We start from the raw sequence: 17,104 nt of genomic DNA, 5'->3' as shown, positions 1-17,104 counted from the left end.
CCGCGGGGGCCCGGGACGCGGCACCGCCCCCGGGAGGGGCTGCCCCGGCCCCCGGCCCGCGCCCCGCCCCCCCCCCCCCGCGCTCCCCTCCGCCCCCCCCCGCGACACCCCCGGGATCCTCCCTCCCACGGGAGCCCCTCCCCCACGCCGACCCCCCACACCCGCGACACCGCCCCGGGCCACCCTCCCCCCTGCCCCCAGGGGCGCTGCCCCCTCCCCGGGGCGACGACGCCGGCTCCGGGCAGGGACCCGGGGGGCGCTGCGGCGGCCGCGGAAGCAGCAGCCAGCCCCGGGGGCCTGGGCACCGGCAGTGCACAGCCGCGTTTCGCGACGCGACGAGGCGGCGGCGGGGCAGCCCTGGGCCGCAGCGGGCGTTACGGGGCCGCGACACGGCGCCCAGCACCGGCCGGGCGGCGGCCGCCGTCGCGCCGCCCGCGCGGCCTCGCGCCGCTCGTGAGGGGAAGGGGGAGGGAGCGGAGGGGGAGGGGCGGAGAGGGGCGCGTCGCGCCGCGGCACGCGCTCGGCCCCCGCCGCGGTCCCTTTAAAGGCAGCGGCCCCGCGCGCGCAGGCGCGGCGCTCTCTGTGTCTTACTGCGCCTGCGCGGCGCCCGCCGCGCACCCGCTCGGCTCCTTTGTCCCTTGCTCGCCTCTCACCCAAGTGTGATGCCCGCGGCGGTGATTGGCAGCGCGCGCCGCGCGCCGCCGCCGCGCCTCAGCCAATCGGTTCCTCGCGGAGGGCGGCCGGCGCAGCTAGTCCCGCCCCGCCACGGCCACGCGGTGACTGGCGGCCGACTCAGCCAGTGGTGGCGAGGCGCTGGTGGCTGGTGGGCCAATGGGAGCGCGAGCGGCGGGCGCCCGGTTAGGCTGCGCGAGTTCCGGCCGCGCGCGCGCTCCTCTGCGGGCTCTGTGGGGTGAGGAGGCCGCGATCCGCCTCGGCCCCGGCGTCCGCTAACAGGTGAGGCCGGGGCGGTGGCGGGGCGCGGGGCGACGTCGTTCCGCTCCGCTGGGCGCCGGGCGGGCACGGCCGCTGCCGCCAGCGCCTTCCCAGGCCCGGCGCGGCCTGCGCGGCCCGCCCCGCCCCGGCACGCGGCCGCTTGGGCGCGCGGGCCTCGTCGAGGCGGGGCCGGGGCCGGCGGCGAGGGCGGCCCCCGGCGGCGCGGGGCGGGAGGGCGAGCTCCGGGCCGCGGCCGACCGTGCGTGTCTGCCCGCAGGTCGGGAAGATGCAGGGCAACAAGGGCTTCAACATGGAGAAGCAGAACCACGCGCCGCGGAAGCAGCACCAGCACCAGCAGCACCCGCCGCCGTCCATCCCCGCCAACGGGCAACAGGCCAACAGCCAGAGTGAGTCCCGGGAGGGCCCCGCTTCGTGCAAGCGCTCGGCGGTCGCTCTTGCTGCGGAGGGTAACTCGGGCTCCTGCCCGTGCTCCTGTGCGCAACAGGTCGCGGCAGAAACAAACGGAATCGGCTCTTTCTGTGGCAAAGAGTAAAAGTTCGAGTCTCGCAGCAATCTGCACTTTGCATTCACCGTCCTCCTGCAACGGGCAGGCTTCCCATTGCTGGAGAGGGTGGTTTGCACTGCAGCCAGTTTTTCACTCTGTCGAGGCAAAAGTGCAAAGCGCTTGCAGTTCCTGTGGGTTGTTGTGGAGACTTGTTTGTAAGTGCTTGATGTTCTTGAAATTGGGTGTTGATGCAGAGATTCCCTCTGACTTTTGGGAGAGTTTGGAAGCCTCTGACTTCTTAATAGTGTTGTTTAAACTACAAATGTGAGATGGCTATTTTCAGTTGACTCTCTTTTTTTTTTCCTGACCGTAATAGAGGACTTCTTAGTACAAGTTTCTTGAAGTACTAAAGGAATTGATCTATTATCTGTAAAGATGCAGTTTCATTTATTTTATTATTTTTAAAGTTGTTACAAGATTCTGTACTTATTATTTAAGACCAAATTTTTGCACAGGAGGGGCAGGGTGGGTACCTAGCTTTACTTGTTCATACTTCAGCATCCAGGGGTCAAAGTACCAGCTGATACTGATGCTGGCATTAACTCTAATTTGACATTTTTCTGACTTTATTCTTATTCAGCGTGTGTGGGCTGTAGTTCTCGGTTGCTTAGAATTCAGTGATAGTGATTATGAGCTGAGGTGGTATGCATTAATGAATTCTAAGGCCTTAACTGATCTAACTTGATAGTTCAGAAGTATGGCATCAGGGCATTGCCATTAGCATTTTCATGTGCGGGGGAAAGGAGGTGTCCTGTTGTATTAGGAAATCAGTTGTTTTTTGTTTTGAAAAGACTTTAAGTGCCAAAACTTCTTTTTTTAAAAAGAAAAAAAAAAAGAAAAGTTACGTGTGCACCTTGACTGTGTTTTCAAAGGTTTCCCCTGAGCTAAATGCACTTTTTGTTGTTTTTCTTTTGGATATTTCCTGTGTGTGTGTTTTCTGTCCTAGTTGCAGGTTTGATTAGACCTTTCTGCTCCCTACACATGCATATACTGGGCTAGTACACAATTCCTGGATATTTTTATTAGGTAACCCTGTTATACAGGCTTTTTAACAGTTCATGATAGGTTGTAGAATAGGGTGACTGACTAGTTCATTTCCAGTCAAGCTGAGAACAACACGTTACAAGAACTTCATTGTTGTATCCTCACAGGGATCTGCTTATAGTGACTGACTATATCTAAGATTCTTTTGAGTGGACCTTATTAAGGCAAACCACTGATATTGGTATAACTCTGCCTTAAGTCTCTCTTAGTATATTTGCAGGCCTTGAAATTGATGCTCAAATACTTCTGATAATGGCCTGAAAAGTTCACAAGAGAAACACTTCATCTATACGCTGTTGCTGTGCTCAGTAGATAGCTACATTCTCGTGACATCAGATGTATTGTCAGTCTCATTTTGGTCGTAGCCATTGGAGGTGTCCTTACACTGATACATTGTCTTCTCATGAATTGCCCTTTTTCATCAGTATCATGCTTTGTAGTCTGAGTAAGACCACTCACATTTGTAGTTTATTTCATACTTGTGGCCTTGAGGTGCATCACTTGAAAAGCATAATTTGAATAGGAATTGATCTGCAAGCTGCTTGGATCAAATGACAAATAGAAGAGAGGAAAAAATGGGTTCAAAGGGAACAAAAAATAGAACCAGAAAATGGTGGAATTGCTTTCTGCGGGTGGCTGTCCTGTATGGGTAGGTTCTGCATGCCTTTCAGGAAAGAGAATATGGAGGTAAACTGATGGTAAAATCGTGGTTGTGCCTGGCAGTTTAGCTGGGCTTCCAGAGTCATGCTGTTGAGGTGAAGGTTAAAGGTAAAAGACTTGCTGAGAGAAAGGTTGAAGAGTGTATAGGGTGTACAGAGAGAGTGTGGAGATTTGAGGGTGGTCCAACAGTCAGCCCTATTTATCATTGTTAGATGTAGCATCACCTACTGAATACAGATTTTGTAACAAACATTGTGATTTTTCTGAAGTCTTGCCTGTGTAGGTGTTCTCACTGTTTTCTATATCTTCACCATTCCAGCCTTCTCTTCAGCTTGGAATCCAAGTCCCAAATCCCATCCAGTAGGATGCTTGCTAGTTACAATATCACTTGTCTAGACAAACTGTCATACCTTTAGTATATTTTTCTAGATCTCTGTTTTTCAGATTTATCCCGTTGCTGTAAAAAAATCTCTTTACTGGGAAAACTGCAGCTTTCCTATAACTTTTCAGGTTGCAATAACAGAATTCTGTATTGTGACCACTGCTGCCTTTATTGTGGGCCAGTCATCTTGACCAGAGCTCCAAAAGTTGAGTGAAATATCTCATGTAATCCCAAGCTGCAGTGTTTCTATTTTCTCCAGATCTAGACTTTCTTTCACTGGTGTTAATGAGCACTGGAGTTCAAGCACATGTTTTCTTTAAGGAGACTCTTGGCCTATTCTGAAGTAACATGCCTTTATTGCTCTAGAGATGGCTGGAGAGGTTTGAGAACTGAGTGAATGAGTGGCATTACCTATATTATCCTGTGTCTCTGCATTCACTGTGATGTAACCTAATGGAATTTATCCCCTCAACTGTAGAGCAGCTGTGTACCTTATTCCCCTCAGATGAAGGCCTGACTATTGACCTGAAGAATTTCCGGAAACCTGGTGAAAAGACCTTCACCCAAAGAAGCCGCCTCTTTGTGGGGAATCTGCCCCCAGATATTACAGAGGAAGAGATGAGAAAGTTATTTGAGAAGTATGGGAAAGCAGGTGAAGTCTTCATACACAAGGACAAAGGCTTTGGCTTTATCAGGCTGGTGAGTGACTGTTGCTGCCTTTGGGATATTTTCATGGCAGGGATTTTCACACTGAAGGAGTATTGCTCATTGGTAGTAGTAGGTGTTCAGGTATCTTGCCTGCTGTCAGTTTTCTTGGAACATATAGGATCTGCTTCTACAAGTGGTTTGGCTAGAGCCTTTTATAAGAAGGAATGTGAATTCAGGTAGTTTGTGGCTGGACTTACAAGGTATTTAGTAAAAGTCATTCTGAAATCAGCTGGTAGAAAACAGAAGGAAGACATGGACATGATGCTGTTGTAGAGAAGGTAGACTTCCACGTTCTGGAAGGGTGTGAGGATGAGATTTCTGTGAGCATAGATCGTCATGCGGTACTGCTGGAGTAACAGATGCTCTTGAGGCAGGAGATCTCCGGATGATCATCTTGAAGCATGGCTAGGTTGAAACCAACATAGAGCAATAGTTCTCAGCTTCATTGTTTCAGGGACTACCTTTCTAAGAGCCTCAAAGTGAATGGATGGAGCATGAGGTTCCCACACCGCAGTTTGGGGGTGCCTTGCTGTAGCACAGCTACTTGGCAATAACTTAAACATGTTGAAAGGCAGGACTGGGAAGAGGTATGGGGACATCCTTCATGAGCTCTTATATAATGAACATTTCCTTTTACAGTTACCAGACTTGGCTAATAGCTGAATCTTGGAAAAAAATGGCTCACTTTGTAGGCCTAATGTAATTGTCTGATAGATAATGATCGGTTAATTGTTTGCTTAGTTAGTGCTGGCTGTTGAATTAAGCTTATGTCTGGTACGGTGTTCTTTCCCCCAAACTGTACGTGCCTATTCAGCTAGAGTCATTGATAATAGAAAATAGCTACGTTGTGTCAGGGCATTTTTCACCATGCTGTGGGAGGATTATTTGTTCTTCTCTGTGAAGTACTTGTTCAGGGGAAATAGGCTTTTGACCCTCTGTTGTGTCTGTGACTGGCTAATTCCATCCTGCATTGAGAGTTTTAATGATAACTTTTTTTATCTTTAGGAAACTCGCACTCTGGCAGAGATTGCAAAGGTGGAACTAGACAACATGCCTCTACGTGGGAAACAGCTAAGAGTGCGTTTTGCATGCCACAGCGCATCGCTGACAGTCAGGAACCTGCCTCAGTTTGTGTCCAATGAGCTCCTGGAGGAAGCCTTCTCTGTGTTTGGCCAGGTGGAAAGGGCTGTGGTTATTGTGGATGACAGAGGACGATCCTCTGGGAAAGGCATTGTGGAGTTCTCAGGGAAGCCTGCTGCTAGGAAAGCCCTGGATAGATGTAGTGATGGGTCTTTCCTGCTAACTACGTAAGTGTGGAGGGTGAGAAGCGCTATTCTGGCATGTGTACAGGTTGAGGGGTGGCACTGGCTTGTGAGCAACATTTCTTAATGACAAAGTGGGGCATATGAGACGTGGGGCAGGATGCAGTAGGTGGTTTTGCCCAAAGAGAATTTTGTTCAGTTTCTGTTTGGACAAAAGTAAGTTTACGCTGAAATTTGGGTCTGAAAACTATTCAGGGAGGCCACTTGTGGGGTAAGCACATAAAACTGGCATAAAGCCTTCTTAGGGCAATTAAAGCAGCTTTCAAGAAGCAGGAACTTTTTTAGAGACCATCTTTCTTGTTTGGAAACAAAGCTCAAGGATGTTAATTGTGTACTCTGGGTCATTTCAGAGCTGAGTCTAGGAATGGGACTCCACTCAGTACAGTGCCCTGCTAAGATGTGATGCTGATCCATCACCATCAGCAGGCACAGGATCTATCTGAGAAGCTATTCAGATGGGTTAGGTTGACTTGGATTTTTACTGTAATAAACTATCTTCACTGTGCTTGAATATCACAAAGCAGACTCTTGGAAAAGCATATGAGTATGCTTAAGTAAATGGCTAATTCTGGAGCATGTTCCACAGAGCATGGCTTGTTGCTTTAACAGTCAAAGGGGGACCTTTTTGACCTTTGGGGAATAAAAAAAAAATACTGTCTGTTTTGTATTCATGCCCATAGATTTTGATAACAGAACACTTTCTAAAATTGAGGCTTTATTAGTTTCTGAAGTAACTTGGAAGCTTTGTGCCTTCTCACTTCCCACCTTTTTCCCCTAGGGCTGTATACGACACAGCAGTACACAAGCACATTTGGTTTCCAAAAGCAGCTTTTTTTTGTCCTTTTTTTTTTCCCCTCTCCCCCCCGCCTTTTCTTTCCTGCGACCATTTGGGAATAGCCATCACTGTGTTTAGTGCTCTGCAGTAACGTTGCTGCTGGGGAACTTCGAGGCTTTCTTAGATTGTTGGGATTATTTAGTCCCAGCGCTCTTGCTGATTTGGAAGTATATATCTTAAAGGAACCATGAAAACAAATTTTAAAAAGTCACCATGCAACACTAAGCACTACCAATATAAGACTTTGAGTGGCTCAGGGGGGAACATTCATTCTTCTTCTAGTTATCAGTGCATTAGTTCCTGATTATATAAGGGAGCTAAACCAGGATGTTGCTTAGTTCCAGTTAAGGTTTTGTTCTGATTAAAGTTGTTCTGACTGGTCCTAGTTAATGATAGTAACAGCTAGGTAACCTTAAACTCGTTGAAACTGGTGCATCTTGGAAAATAAGACCCTTATCAATGGAATATTTCATGGTGGAAAAACTATATTGTGGAGCTTCAGTTGAATAAAAAAATATAGCCTCTATATCCTGCCTTCTTATTGAAGTCTAGGCACTATTTGTACTTTGGAAAAGCATGAACAATTTTTTTCCTATCAAATGGGATTGAGGCGCTAAAGAGAAGGTGTGATGCTGCTTCATGATGAGGACATGAGTAGTATAAATGCTGTGATGGGGGAGTTAATTCAGAGATAGGGGACTAAAGCACACTTCTCTCTCAAATGCGTTCTTCTACACACAGACCGGGGGACAGAACCACACGTGCATTGTCTGTACTGTGAAGTGCACCGGTGGATTTCTGGTGGAGAAGTTCAAACAGGGCCCAACAGGCACCTACAGAGCTCTGCCATTTGGCAATAACGGCACATGGTTGCTTCACCAAGAAAGTAGGAATGAATCTTGCAGCCATGAACTTCCAGTGAGGAGCTGTGTAGTTAGAATTCACCTTGGGTGTTTGTAAGAAGACAGACAAGGGCTTGGGTAGCACATGGTGATCAGCCATGTAGCAAGGGAGGGATGGGAGAAAAGACAGACTCTGGGGTCCAACAAACCTTGTGCTGAGTAGATTCTACTAGGGAATGTCAGTTTTCAGTTAAGCTGCTATTTGCAACCAGTAACTGGAAGTATTCTTTCAGTGCAATCTGTTTTGGCTTCAGCAAGGATTTCAACTAACACTTCAGTTCCTGTTCTAGAAAAAAAGTTTGTTCTAAGTGATTTCTGTTTTCTCTTTGGTTCGGACCAGTGGCTATTTTGAACCCCTTTGAGCAGTGCTAAAGCAGTATTTTATAGACCCAGGTAAAACTGTACATGCTTTCCTGCACAGCAAGCTTATTCTTGAGTTGTCCTGAAAGCACCTCATCTTCTCTTTATAGATTCCCACGGCCTGTCACTGTGGAGCCCATGGATCAGTATGATGATGAAGAGGGACTACCAGAGAAACTGGTCATCAAAAACCAGCAATATCACAAGTATGTGCTTACTGTGAGAAAGGAGATGAGACTGTCTGTGGCCTAGGACATTGACTCATGCCTCAGTCTTTAGGAATGTGGCTCATCAGCGCTACAAAAAGCTCCTTCTGTAGATGTGATTTGACTCCGGAAAGAGGATACACTGGTATCTTGCTATGGTTAGCTAGAAGAAAGCAGTTTTTGTGGATTTATGTTTCTGTTCAGTTTTGCTGGGATAAGCCTGGCAGCATTCATGTATTTATCATATGCTTCCATTGCTGGAATAAAAACTGGTATCAAAGTTTGAGATATCTGTGCAAGAGGAAGACACATATGAGAAGCTGAGACAATGACTTGTGGTACTTGCTCTGAATCCTGTGGAAAGTCTATGGAGGAAACAGACTTGAACGCACAGTGAAAATATGAGGAATTGTGTGGATAGCATTAAAAGACTCTAGAGCTATCCTGGTATAAGGCCATGGTCTTTGAAGGCTTCTCAGTTTAAGTAGGTATCATGTGATCATAGTAGTGGGAATTAGTAAACCATGTGACCTCATGAATTTTTCAAGTAAGGAAGATGGGTGCTGCAGGAGCAGGGAAGCTGCCTTGGGAATAGTGAGATGTTCCAGGTGCAGGGGCTGCAGAGATGAGTGAAATAAATAACACGTGTCTGGCAGATCTGTTTCCGTTTTATTTCTGGAGTGGATCTACAGGTGAAAAAGCTGTGCAGCAGGAGCAAAGGCTATTTCTTACAGAGTATTCCTAAATGTCTTATCCAGTAACTTCTGGTGTCTTATAAAAGCATTGTCATTGCTTGGTGTGGGGGAGAATGGGACACAGTTTCTATGTATAATTAATTCTGCAATAGAAAGGTCTGTGGATTGGTAAGACGAGAATGTGACTAGGATTCTACCTAAGTTCCTCCTTTCCGTAAGTTTTTTTTGTTTTTGTTTTTTTTCCCCATGGCCCCCCCACCCCCGCTCCCAAGTGTGGCTTTTCATGAGAAACTAGAGGACAAACTGGTTTTGTTTTTTGCTATGGGGAGAAATACATTTCTAATTGTTGAAAAGATCTACCATTGAATTTGCATACATACTGTATTTTTCCTGGTTCCTCCTTGCTCTGTTGAAGCATTTACTAGTTCTTCCTTATCTGACAGGGAGCGTGAGCAACCTCCTCGATTTGCACAGCCTGGCAGCTTTGAGTATGAGTATGCCATGCGTTGGAAGGCTCTAATAGAAATGGAGAAACAGCAGCAAGAACAGGTAGATCGTAACATCAAGGAAGCTCGAGAGAAGCTGGAAATGGAGATGGAAGCCGCTCGCCATGAACACCAAGTTATGCTCATGCGGCAAGGTATTGGTCAAAGATAAATATGATACCAGAACAAGCCCCTGCTAAGTTCAGGGCTGTGTAGCTTAATAGGCAGGCTAGAGCTGGCTGAAGATTAACTGTGACATAGCTACTTCTAACCAACTGTAGCAGGAGCAAATAAATGTAGAGATATTACTGTATTGCTGGCAGCTCTGTTACCTTATTCTCTTCTGTAGTACAGTTTTAGTTCAGAAATTGATGAGGAGTGGCAGAGGAGACAAGAATTTGATTGTCTTTTAACATCATCTTTGCAGATTTGATGAGACGCCAGGAAGAACTGAGGAGAATGGAGGAATTGCATAACCAAGAAGTGCAAAAACGTAAACAATTGGAACTCAGGTAAGGAGGCAAGTTCTGAAATTCTGTAAACCCATGGTATTCTGGCACTGAAGCACTTCTTCAGGGTGACAATTTAATTACTACCTAAAGAGTGGTTGTTATTTCAGGCTTTTTTGTTCATAGGGAGGGTGTACAGCTGGTTTAAGATGTGAGAGGTAGGAGTTTCTTTCACTGATGCTGAAGGACACTGACTAGTATTTGTTCTTTTGCAGTTTGGTGTCTCAGTTTAGCACCTTCACCGAGACAAATAAAGCAATCAGTATGTATACAGTGATTCAGTGACTTTAGTACCACAGGTTGGGAAACCCCATTCTAGCATCTGTCCTCTGATTCGAGAGGTAACTTAGTCTCAGATATTTCTCTTGCCATTCCAGCTCTTCCATGTCTCAGGGTCATTGTCAGAAACTTCAGACTGCTCCTATATATAGAAGGAACTTGACGACTATCTGTGACTCTTGTCCATTATATTATGTGTAGTCAGTATGTATTTGGGAGCAGCTGTGCACACAGGTGTGCCCTGGTAGGGTTTTATAATGAACTCCTTAAAGAGCAACCCTGTGATGCGGATGATCGGTATGCGTTTTGCTGAGTATCTTTGGACTCTTTTTTGTAGGCAAGAGGAGGAACGCAGGCGCCGTGAGGAGGAAATGAGAAGGCAACAAGAAGAGATGATGAGACGCCAGCAAGAAGGCTTTAAAGGGAATTTTCCTGATGCGGTATGAGTATGCTTGTATCCCAATACATTTTGACATGGACATTAGAATTTTACTCTTCTATAATACAAGGCTTTTTGCAGATGTCTCAGTGCATTCTATCCTAAATCCAAGCACAATTTTGTCTGGGGAAATATAAATACCCTAGTTATTGGATTGTTGGATTGCTCGTTTTCCCACTGCTGTTCATGTAGAACTCCTGATAGCTGTTTTGTTGTTCAGAAGAATATATGGAAACTAATTTTATTCTAAGAGCAGTAACGAAGATGTACTTTTCTGAACTGCTGCAGAGTCCTGTTACAGCCATATGCTCATTCTTCATTATGCTTGGAGAAAATGATCCCAACTTGAGGCAGTGCTGCAGGCATGGTATTTTGGTTGTACTAAAAACTCAGCATTCGTCAATATTTTCCTAGAATATAAAATGCATGGTAATCTACCTTTTAATAGCAGTAACTCCAGTTCTATACTGATCTGTCTTATAAATAATTTTCAATCCCAACAGCTTTCTAGTGTGACACCAGCTGTAGTGCTATGGAGGTGGTATCATGGCATCAGTGCATTGGGGTGGCAAGGTTTTATGTGTATTAATGTAAAATTGATCCCTGAGCAAAATAGCTAAATATATGTAAAACCAAAAGGGCAAAACTGTGTGACTGACCTAAACTTGTGAATATTACTTTGCATAGCAGAGCTCCTGAGTTCTCTAAATAATAATGCCTTCATATGATAAATAGTACTGAGATTACAGGTGAAGTAAAGTGAAATCTGTTCTTCAATTCCCAACATGGAAAAAGTGTGACCCTCACTGAAGTGAGGCGGTACTCCTGGCTTTGCAGCGAGGGAGATCTGTGGTGTGTGCCCTGTGCTCAAATGATAAAGAAAGATTGAACTCGTTAACTGGAATTCTAACGTAAGCGACCTAGCCCTGTGTGTTCATTATATAAGCTTGCATTCCTTTCAACATAAAAAGCTTCTTAGCTATGCTGAGGAGGTAGCAAAACTAATTCTTTCTAATGCATTACTGCTGCTCAGCAGATCTTTCCATCCAGACATCAAGTATCTCTCTTATGCTACTACTGTAATAAATTCTGTACACACAGCCTTGCTTTGCTCCTGGATATTGTACCATGCTGGTGAAAAGCAATCTTGCAGAATGAGACATTTTGAATAAGATCTATTTGTTCAGTAGCTAATAGCGAAGGTAGCCTAAATCTCTTGAAATTTACTTTAGGAATGACTCCTACTGAGTTTTCAGTAGTAAAACTTCCAAACTCATTGAATTTATAGAACTGCAATGAAGAATGCCTTAAGTTTTACCATTTGAAATTAATCTGTCTTTCAGAGGGAACCACCAGACATGCGAATGGGGCAGATGGCCATGGGAGGTAAGAGTTTTCTGTGGCTGTCTTTTCTATATATATTCATTTTCTTCTCTACAAAATTTGATTTTTTTTGAATAGTCTGTTTTATTGGCTCATTATCTAGAAACTGACTCCAAGTAATTTTCTCCCAGTTCAGTGACACAAAACATTCGTATGACAAACATCAAAAATTGGGCTTGAGGTAATACTGTACATTTGTGAAAGACTCTTCAGTATGCAGAAGACTTGGTTGAAGTTGCTGTGATGTGATGTGATTAAGATTCCCATACAAGTTTGTACTGATACAGAAACTGGTAGAACATGTAATATTAGACCTTCAGCCCAGGAAGCAATCTCAATTACTTTATTTCCATATTTTGACTACATGGCCTACAGTTTTAGGTCATGTGGACAAGTGCTAGTGAAAAAGTAGATCCTTCAGTGGTTAATGAAGATGGTGAACATAAGAATCTGCTATACTTCCAGATAATACTGGAATGCAAGATCGGTTTGTCTTGGCCTAATAGTGCAAAACTAGCTAAAGGATTAGATATATTGGGTATAACACTGCAGGTAAGAGCTTGTGGGGTGTTTTGTGGCTCTGGAGTGATGAGTGGACACTGGCTTCCTTTCTTTGTGTCTGCCAGGAATATTCTCCAGGTTTCTTTTGCAGGTACCATTGGCATGAACAATAGAGGAGCCATGGGTGGTACCAACGTCCCAGCTGCTGCACCTCCTGCAGCTGGTCCTGGAGCTATGATACCTGATGGAGCTATGGGAATGGTAATGTATCTGCATCTACTCTTTGTGGCACACAGTCTTAACTGTAGGATGTGTTGTTTCTGCTGTCAGGAGCCATGCTGCTAAAGTCAAAGGTGTTTACCTGATTAGCTCCCTCTCAAGTTTTTAGAAATTAATCTTGCCTTGTTACGGGTTGGTAATTTTGAGAAGAATGAGCCAAGCCTACTACTTTACTTCAAAAATAGCTAGTGCCAAAATGCGTATTGGAAAGGTCTTAGCATTAACATATGGGTACAGAAAAAGTGTATTGGGCAGCAGTTTTGAATTAGAGTGCTGGGAGATGTAGGTTTTTGCAAGCAGAATGCCCCAGCTTTCACGAATACCTTGTCCATCACCAATTTATGAAAACAGTGGAGAACTGCTTTCTAAGCTAATAGTCTAGAATAAATAGGACAATAGTAAATTAGTAGGCTAAAACAAATTCTACTAATTTACTGAAAGTAGTAAAGAAAAAAGAACCAGTGGCAGTTATGCTTGTTTCCTTCTCTTTCAATTTTTATATTTTCCTGAATTTTAAACAGTATCTTTGCAGAGAGTCCTTGTGACTTTTTTTTTAGTAAGGCAAGGAAAATTTAAATGCTTGGTCAGCAGAAGTCAAGGCTGAATGCCATCTCCAAAGCCTGGGAAGCAGACAGTTCCCCAGATTTGCATTCCCCCATGACATCTCTCCCACCTTCATGAGCCTTACACAGTTTATCAACTTCTCAGGTGCTCCTCCTCACTGGGTATAAGGAAAATTCCAGATGCAAATTTAAATTTAAAATATAGTGAATGGAAAGCTAGAAAATCTTTTCATTAAAAATCCTTCTTAAAATATTTTAAGCTTTTTCCTTAGAAAACTTGCAGCCAGTCTCTGCTTCAGTAACAGGGCATGAGAAACAAAATTCTTCGTAAATTTAATTCTAGTAGTGATTGTGGATGAAATGTATTACTAAAATATATAATAGCTGTACAGATTTTTTTTTCTCCTGCATGCGGCAGCCAGCTTACAAAAAGTCAGTTGAAAATGTAGAGTTTTAGACAGGAGTTCTGATAACTTACTGACTGAATGTGATTTAGTTGATGAATGGTAATTGGCAATTTTATTTCACAAAAGTGAAAAAGTACTATTTCAGACTTCTAAAGAAGGTGTTTAAGGTGACATGTTTTACATGAAGACCAGTGAGGCTCAGGGCCTACACACAGTCAGTTACTCTGGTGAGTAATGTCTTGTTAAGGTAAAATAACTCAATTGCTTGCAGTCATCTGTTTGGCTTTGGAGCTGATTTGTGTACGGACAAGCATATACACAGGCCAGGCTGTCTAAGTGTGTGAAAAGAATGCAAGTTAGTATCATGAGAAACATCGTGCTCACAGATTAGTCTGCAGCTAGTTGCAGAAATAGTCCTTGTGACCTGCTGTGATATTTCACCAGATTGTTTGTGCCAGATAGGCTTTTCCAGTCCTTGTGCTTGGTCTCTTAAAAAAAAAAAAGGAAAAAAAAGTCCCTTTCAAAATAATGAAAGGAACACAAACTAAATGTTTGTTACTGTAGACTGCAACTTGTAACTTTCAGTTTTGGGTGTTTCTTTATTTTGCATTTGAAATTTAGCCTTGTAAAGCAAATGGTGTGGGAATGGGGATGACCTGGTAGCAGCTGAACTCAGGGGACTCCTGAGGAACTCAAGCCTTGGTAATAAGAACTCACAGCTCTACTGCAGAGCCTCACAGAGCCTGATGTTTGTGGCATCTGTCATTCCTATCTGTTGTACAGAGCATTGATCCCACTGATATCCACAGTATCAGTATTTCAAATCAGCAGTAGAAACAGCAGCACAGTCAAGCTTGTCCAGAAAGCTGATCTTCCAGTTCTTATCAGTTGGTCTAATTAAAAAACTCACCCTCCTGCAACCCAAAACCTTCTTGCAAACCTTCCCACTTATACTTCTTGGTCTATCATGGCTGCTACATCATGTAAAATTTTTGGTCGTAAAGAACTGCATTTTATTTGTCTATTCATTTTCATACCTATACACAGGGACAGTGGAGTAGCTAAGGTTGAGGGAATACATGCTGCACAGAGAAATTAAGGGGAGAGCTGAAGAGGGGAATGGAAAGGCCAGGGAGTTTAGGTTAATACAATGAAATAATACTATTTATACCAAAAAGTGATGAGTCAGTTCTCTTATGGCCAGAACAATATGGTCTTTTTGGAAACTGTACCAGGCAATATGACTCAGTCATCTACAGTACTAACACAAAAAAAGTATACAACTGCTGCAAAGTAGGGGACAAAGAATAATGAACTCACGAGCCTGACATAAAGCAGCTCTGCTCTATGTGGTTACTTAGCTCCAGTACTGGGGGAAGGAAGAGTAGTGGCTGCCTCCAGCTCCAGTACTTCCCATAAGGATGTACCATGACCACCATGAGGACAGCCAAGCAGTTGAACAGGCTGCCCAGAGAGGTTATACAGCTTTCATCCTTGGATATTTTCAAGACAAGACTGGATAACGCTGCTACTAACACAGTCTAACCTCATATCTGACTGCTCTGAGCAGGAGGTTGGACTAGAAGAATGGAAATAATAGGATACAAAAGGGCACAAGACTAGTATTGCAGACTTATTTTAGAATCAGTGTTGTGTACACTTGGATTGTGATACTGCTGAGTATCAGCATACTGCACATCAGTGTCCTTCAGTCTGGGTGAAGGAGTGTGGTGGAAATGGGAAATTCTCCTTTCCCAGTCATTACTCATACATTCCGTGGCAGGGCACTAGTCTGTGAGATGTTGTAGGCTGTATTCCAAGATGCTTGGCTTCAAGTTATGAGGAGAAAGGGACTGCCTGTAACACTTACCTTACTCGAGTCCTGCACTTTATTTTTTGGTGGGGTGAAATTTATAGCAAGGTTAGTTGGAACTGTGGAATACTGATAGGATTCAAATCAGCTGAAATGGCTTTTAACTGTAGGATGTTTTTTTTTTTCTCTCTCTCTCTCTCTTTCTGCCTCTTCTGCACTTTTGTTCTTCACAAGACTCCACCACCGCCCGCAGATCGTTTTGGCCAGGGCAGCACAATGGAAGGACTTGGAGCTATGGGAGGGAACCCGCCTGCCTTCAACAGAGGAAACCCAGGGGGTGACTTTGGCCCTAACAAGCGTCGCAGATACTAACAGGATTAAACTACCCCCTGCACACACCCCAAAGAGGAAAGGAATCTTAGCAGGCCATATAGAGTTATACTCAGGGGGTGGATATTCAAAATAGTTAGTTAGGGCCTGCTTTGGTAAAGCCACTCTAGGACAAGGGGAGTGCAGTCTGTCTGGTAAAGGTTTTAGAAAATTTCATGTGGTGCATTCCTAAAATTTCAATGTGAAAAATGGATTCTGGGAGGCTGCCGTGGTTGTTCAGTAGTGGTAAGATCTGGCAAGGACCTTAATGCCTTGACCATTCCAGGTTTCCTATTTGCAGCCGGAGTCCTGAGACTAAACTAGATACAATTGGAGTATGTCTTGGCATTTTTTTTTTTTTAGTGTAGTGAACCTTGCTTAAAGCACAGGCAAGTCTCTGGAGAACTAGGGCAGCATCTGGGTACTTCGCAGTTCCCATGACTCTGTAAATTTATATAGCTCCAAATGATCCATCATGTAGTGAATTGGGGAGATTTTTATGTTCTTTTATTTCTTTTCTTTCCTCCTAACTTGTAGTTATTCTTTTTCTCTGGACCATCTGTTTCTTTAAAGTAGTTGACCGTCATGTGCAGCCTGAGTGGCTGTAAGGCTCTTGTTTGGATGGATTTTTTGATAATGTGTTGTATCGCTGTTTATTTTTACTGGTAGTAAAGTACAATCTATTGGACAAAGATACTGTATCTCATGCTGAAGATTTAACTGAAACAAATGTTTGTATAATCTTAACCTTGCCTGTCTTTTGTGTAGAAGTACTACAAGATTTTTCATTTAGTGTAAACTGTTTGAACACAAGCTGTAATTGTCCCACTAACAAGTTTGAGTTTGTCTGAGGAATGTTACAGGAATGCATTATTAAAGTGGATTTTAAGCCTTTTTTATCTGGTGTGCTGTCTATTTTCTTCCTGAAAAAAATGGGTACATATAGTTTGAAGTAAATTGGGCTTTGGATTATGGAGCAAAGGTTGTTCTTACACAGCTTATGTAAATAGCGTGTTTAACCCTGGAGAGTTTTCTAATGCTTCTCCTTAGTACAGAAGGAGTTTTATTTGTGTTTTGGAAGGACACCTTCAACCTTGGCATTTCAAAGTAAATTAAGGGAACTCCTGATGCCCCTAGGATGTCTGTGTTGTAGGTGCAGAGAAGCTGGGCGCAGAGTTGTTCACATAATTCTCACAAGGAGCCTGGAGTTCAGTTAACGACTGATCTGCGTAGCACAAAGTTGTCTCTCTCTCTGTGCTATGTTGCAGCTGGCTCTGACTGTGATGCAGACCTTGCTGTAGAGCTCTCCAGGCTCCTCTGCTGGGGCAGGAAGCAGAACACTTGTAACTGCCAGTGGAGAGCAAGGAATATGTATCTTGTGTAATATGTGCTGCAGTCTGTAGGGACAGACTTTCCATGACTTGTGTCCTCACACTGAGACTCCAAGATTGAGACTGGCATGGGG

At 44.3% G+C, this 17,104-nt stretch overlaps 1 protein-coding gene across 2 annotated transcripts; it reads left to right on the top strand.

Annotated features, from left to right (window-relative positions):
• The first annotated feature begins 861 nt into the window (after positions 1–861).
• Positions 862–16,536, top strand: NONO (non-POU domain containing octamer binding). Of its 2 annotated transcripts, none has more exons than XM_062584739.1 (11): positions 862–954; positions 1,211–1,340; positions 4,090–4,283; positions 5,298–5,599; positions 7,822–7,917; positions 9,056–9,252; positions 9,525–9,609; positions 10,223–10,325; positions 11,668–11,710; positions 12,360–12,469; positions 15,505–16,536. In XM_062584739.1, the coding sequence occupies exons 2-11, from the start codon at positions 1,220–1,222 to the stop codon at positions 15,640–15,642; spliced, it is 1,389 nt and encodes a 462-aa protein (XP_062440723.1). In that variant the 5' UTR covers positions 862–954; positions 1,211–1,219; the 3' UTR covers positions 15,643–16,536. The 2 variants fall into 2 exon arrangements, with proteins under 2 accessions (XP_062440723.1, XP_062440722.1); XM_062584738.1 differs by having other exon boundaries at positions 4,063–4,283.
• The last annotated feature ends 568 nt before the right edge of the window (positions 16,537–17,104 follow it).

The sequence above is a fragment of the Rhea pennata genome, chromosome 11 (assembly GCF_028389875.1).
Source record: "Rhea pennata isolate bPtePen1 chromosome 11, bPtePen1.pri, whole genome shotgun sequence".
Taxonomy (NCBI): Eukaryota; Metazoa; Chordata; class Aves; order Rheiformes; family Rheidae; genus Rhea; species Rhea pennata.
This window is presented reverse-complemented; position numbering and strand designations above follow the sequence as displayed.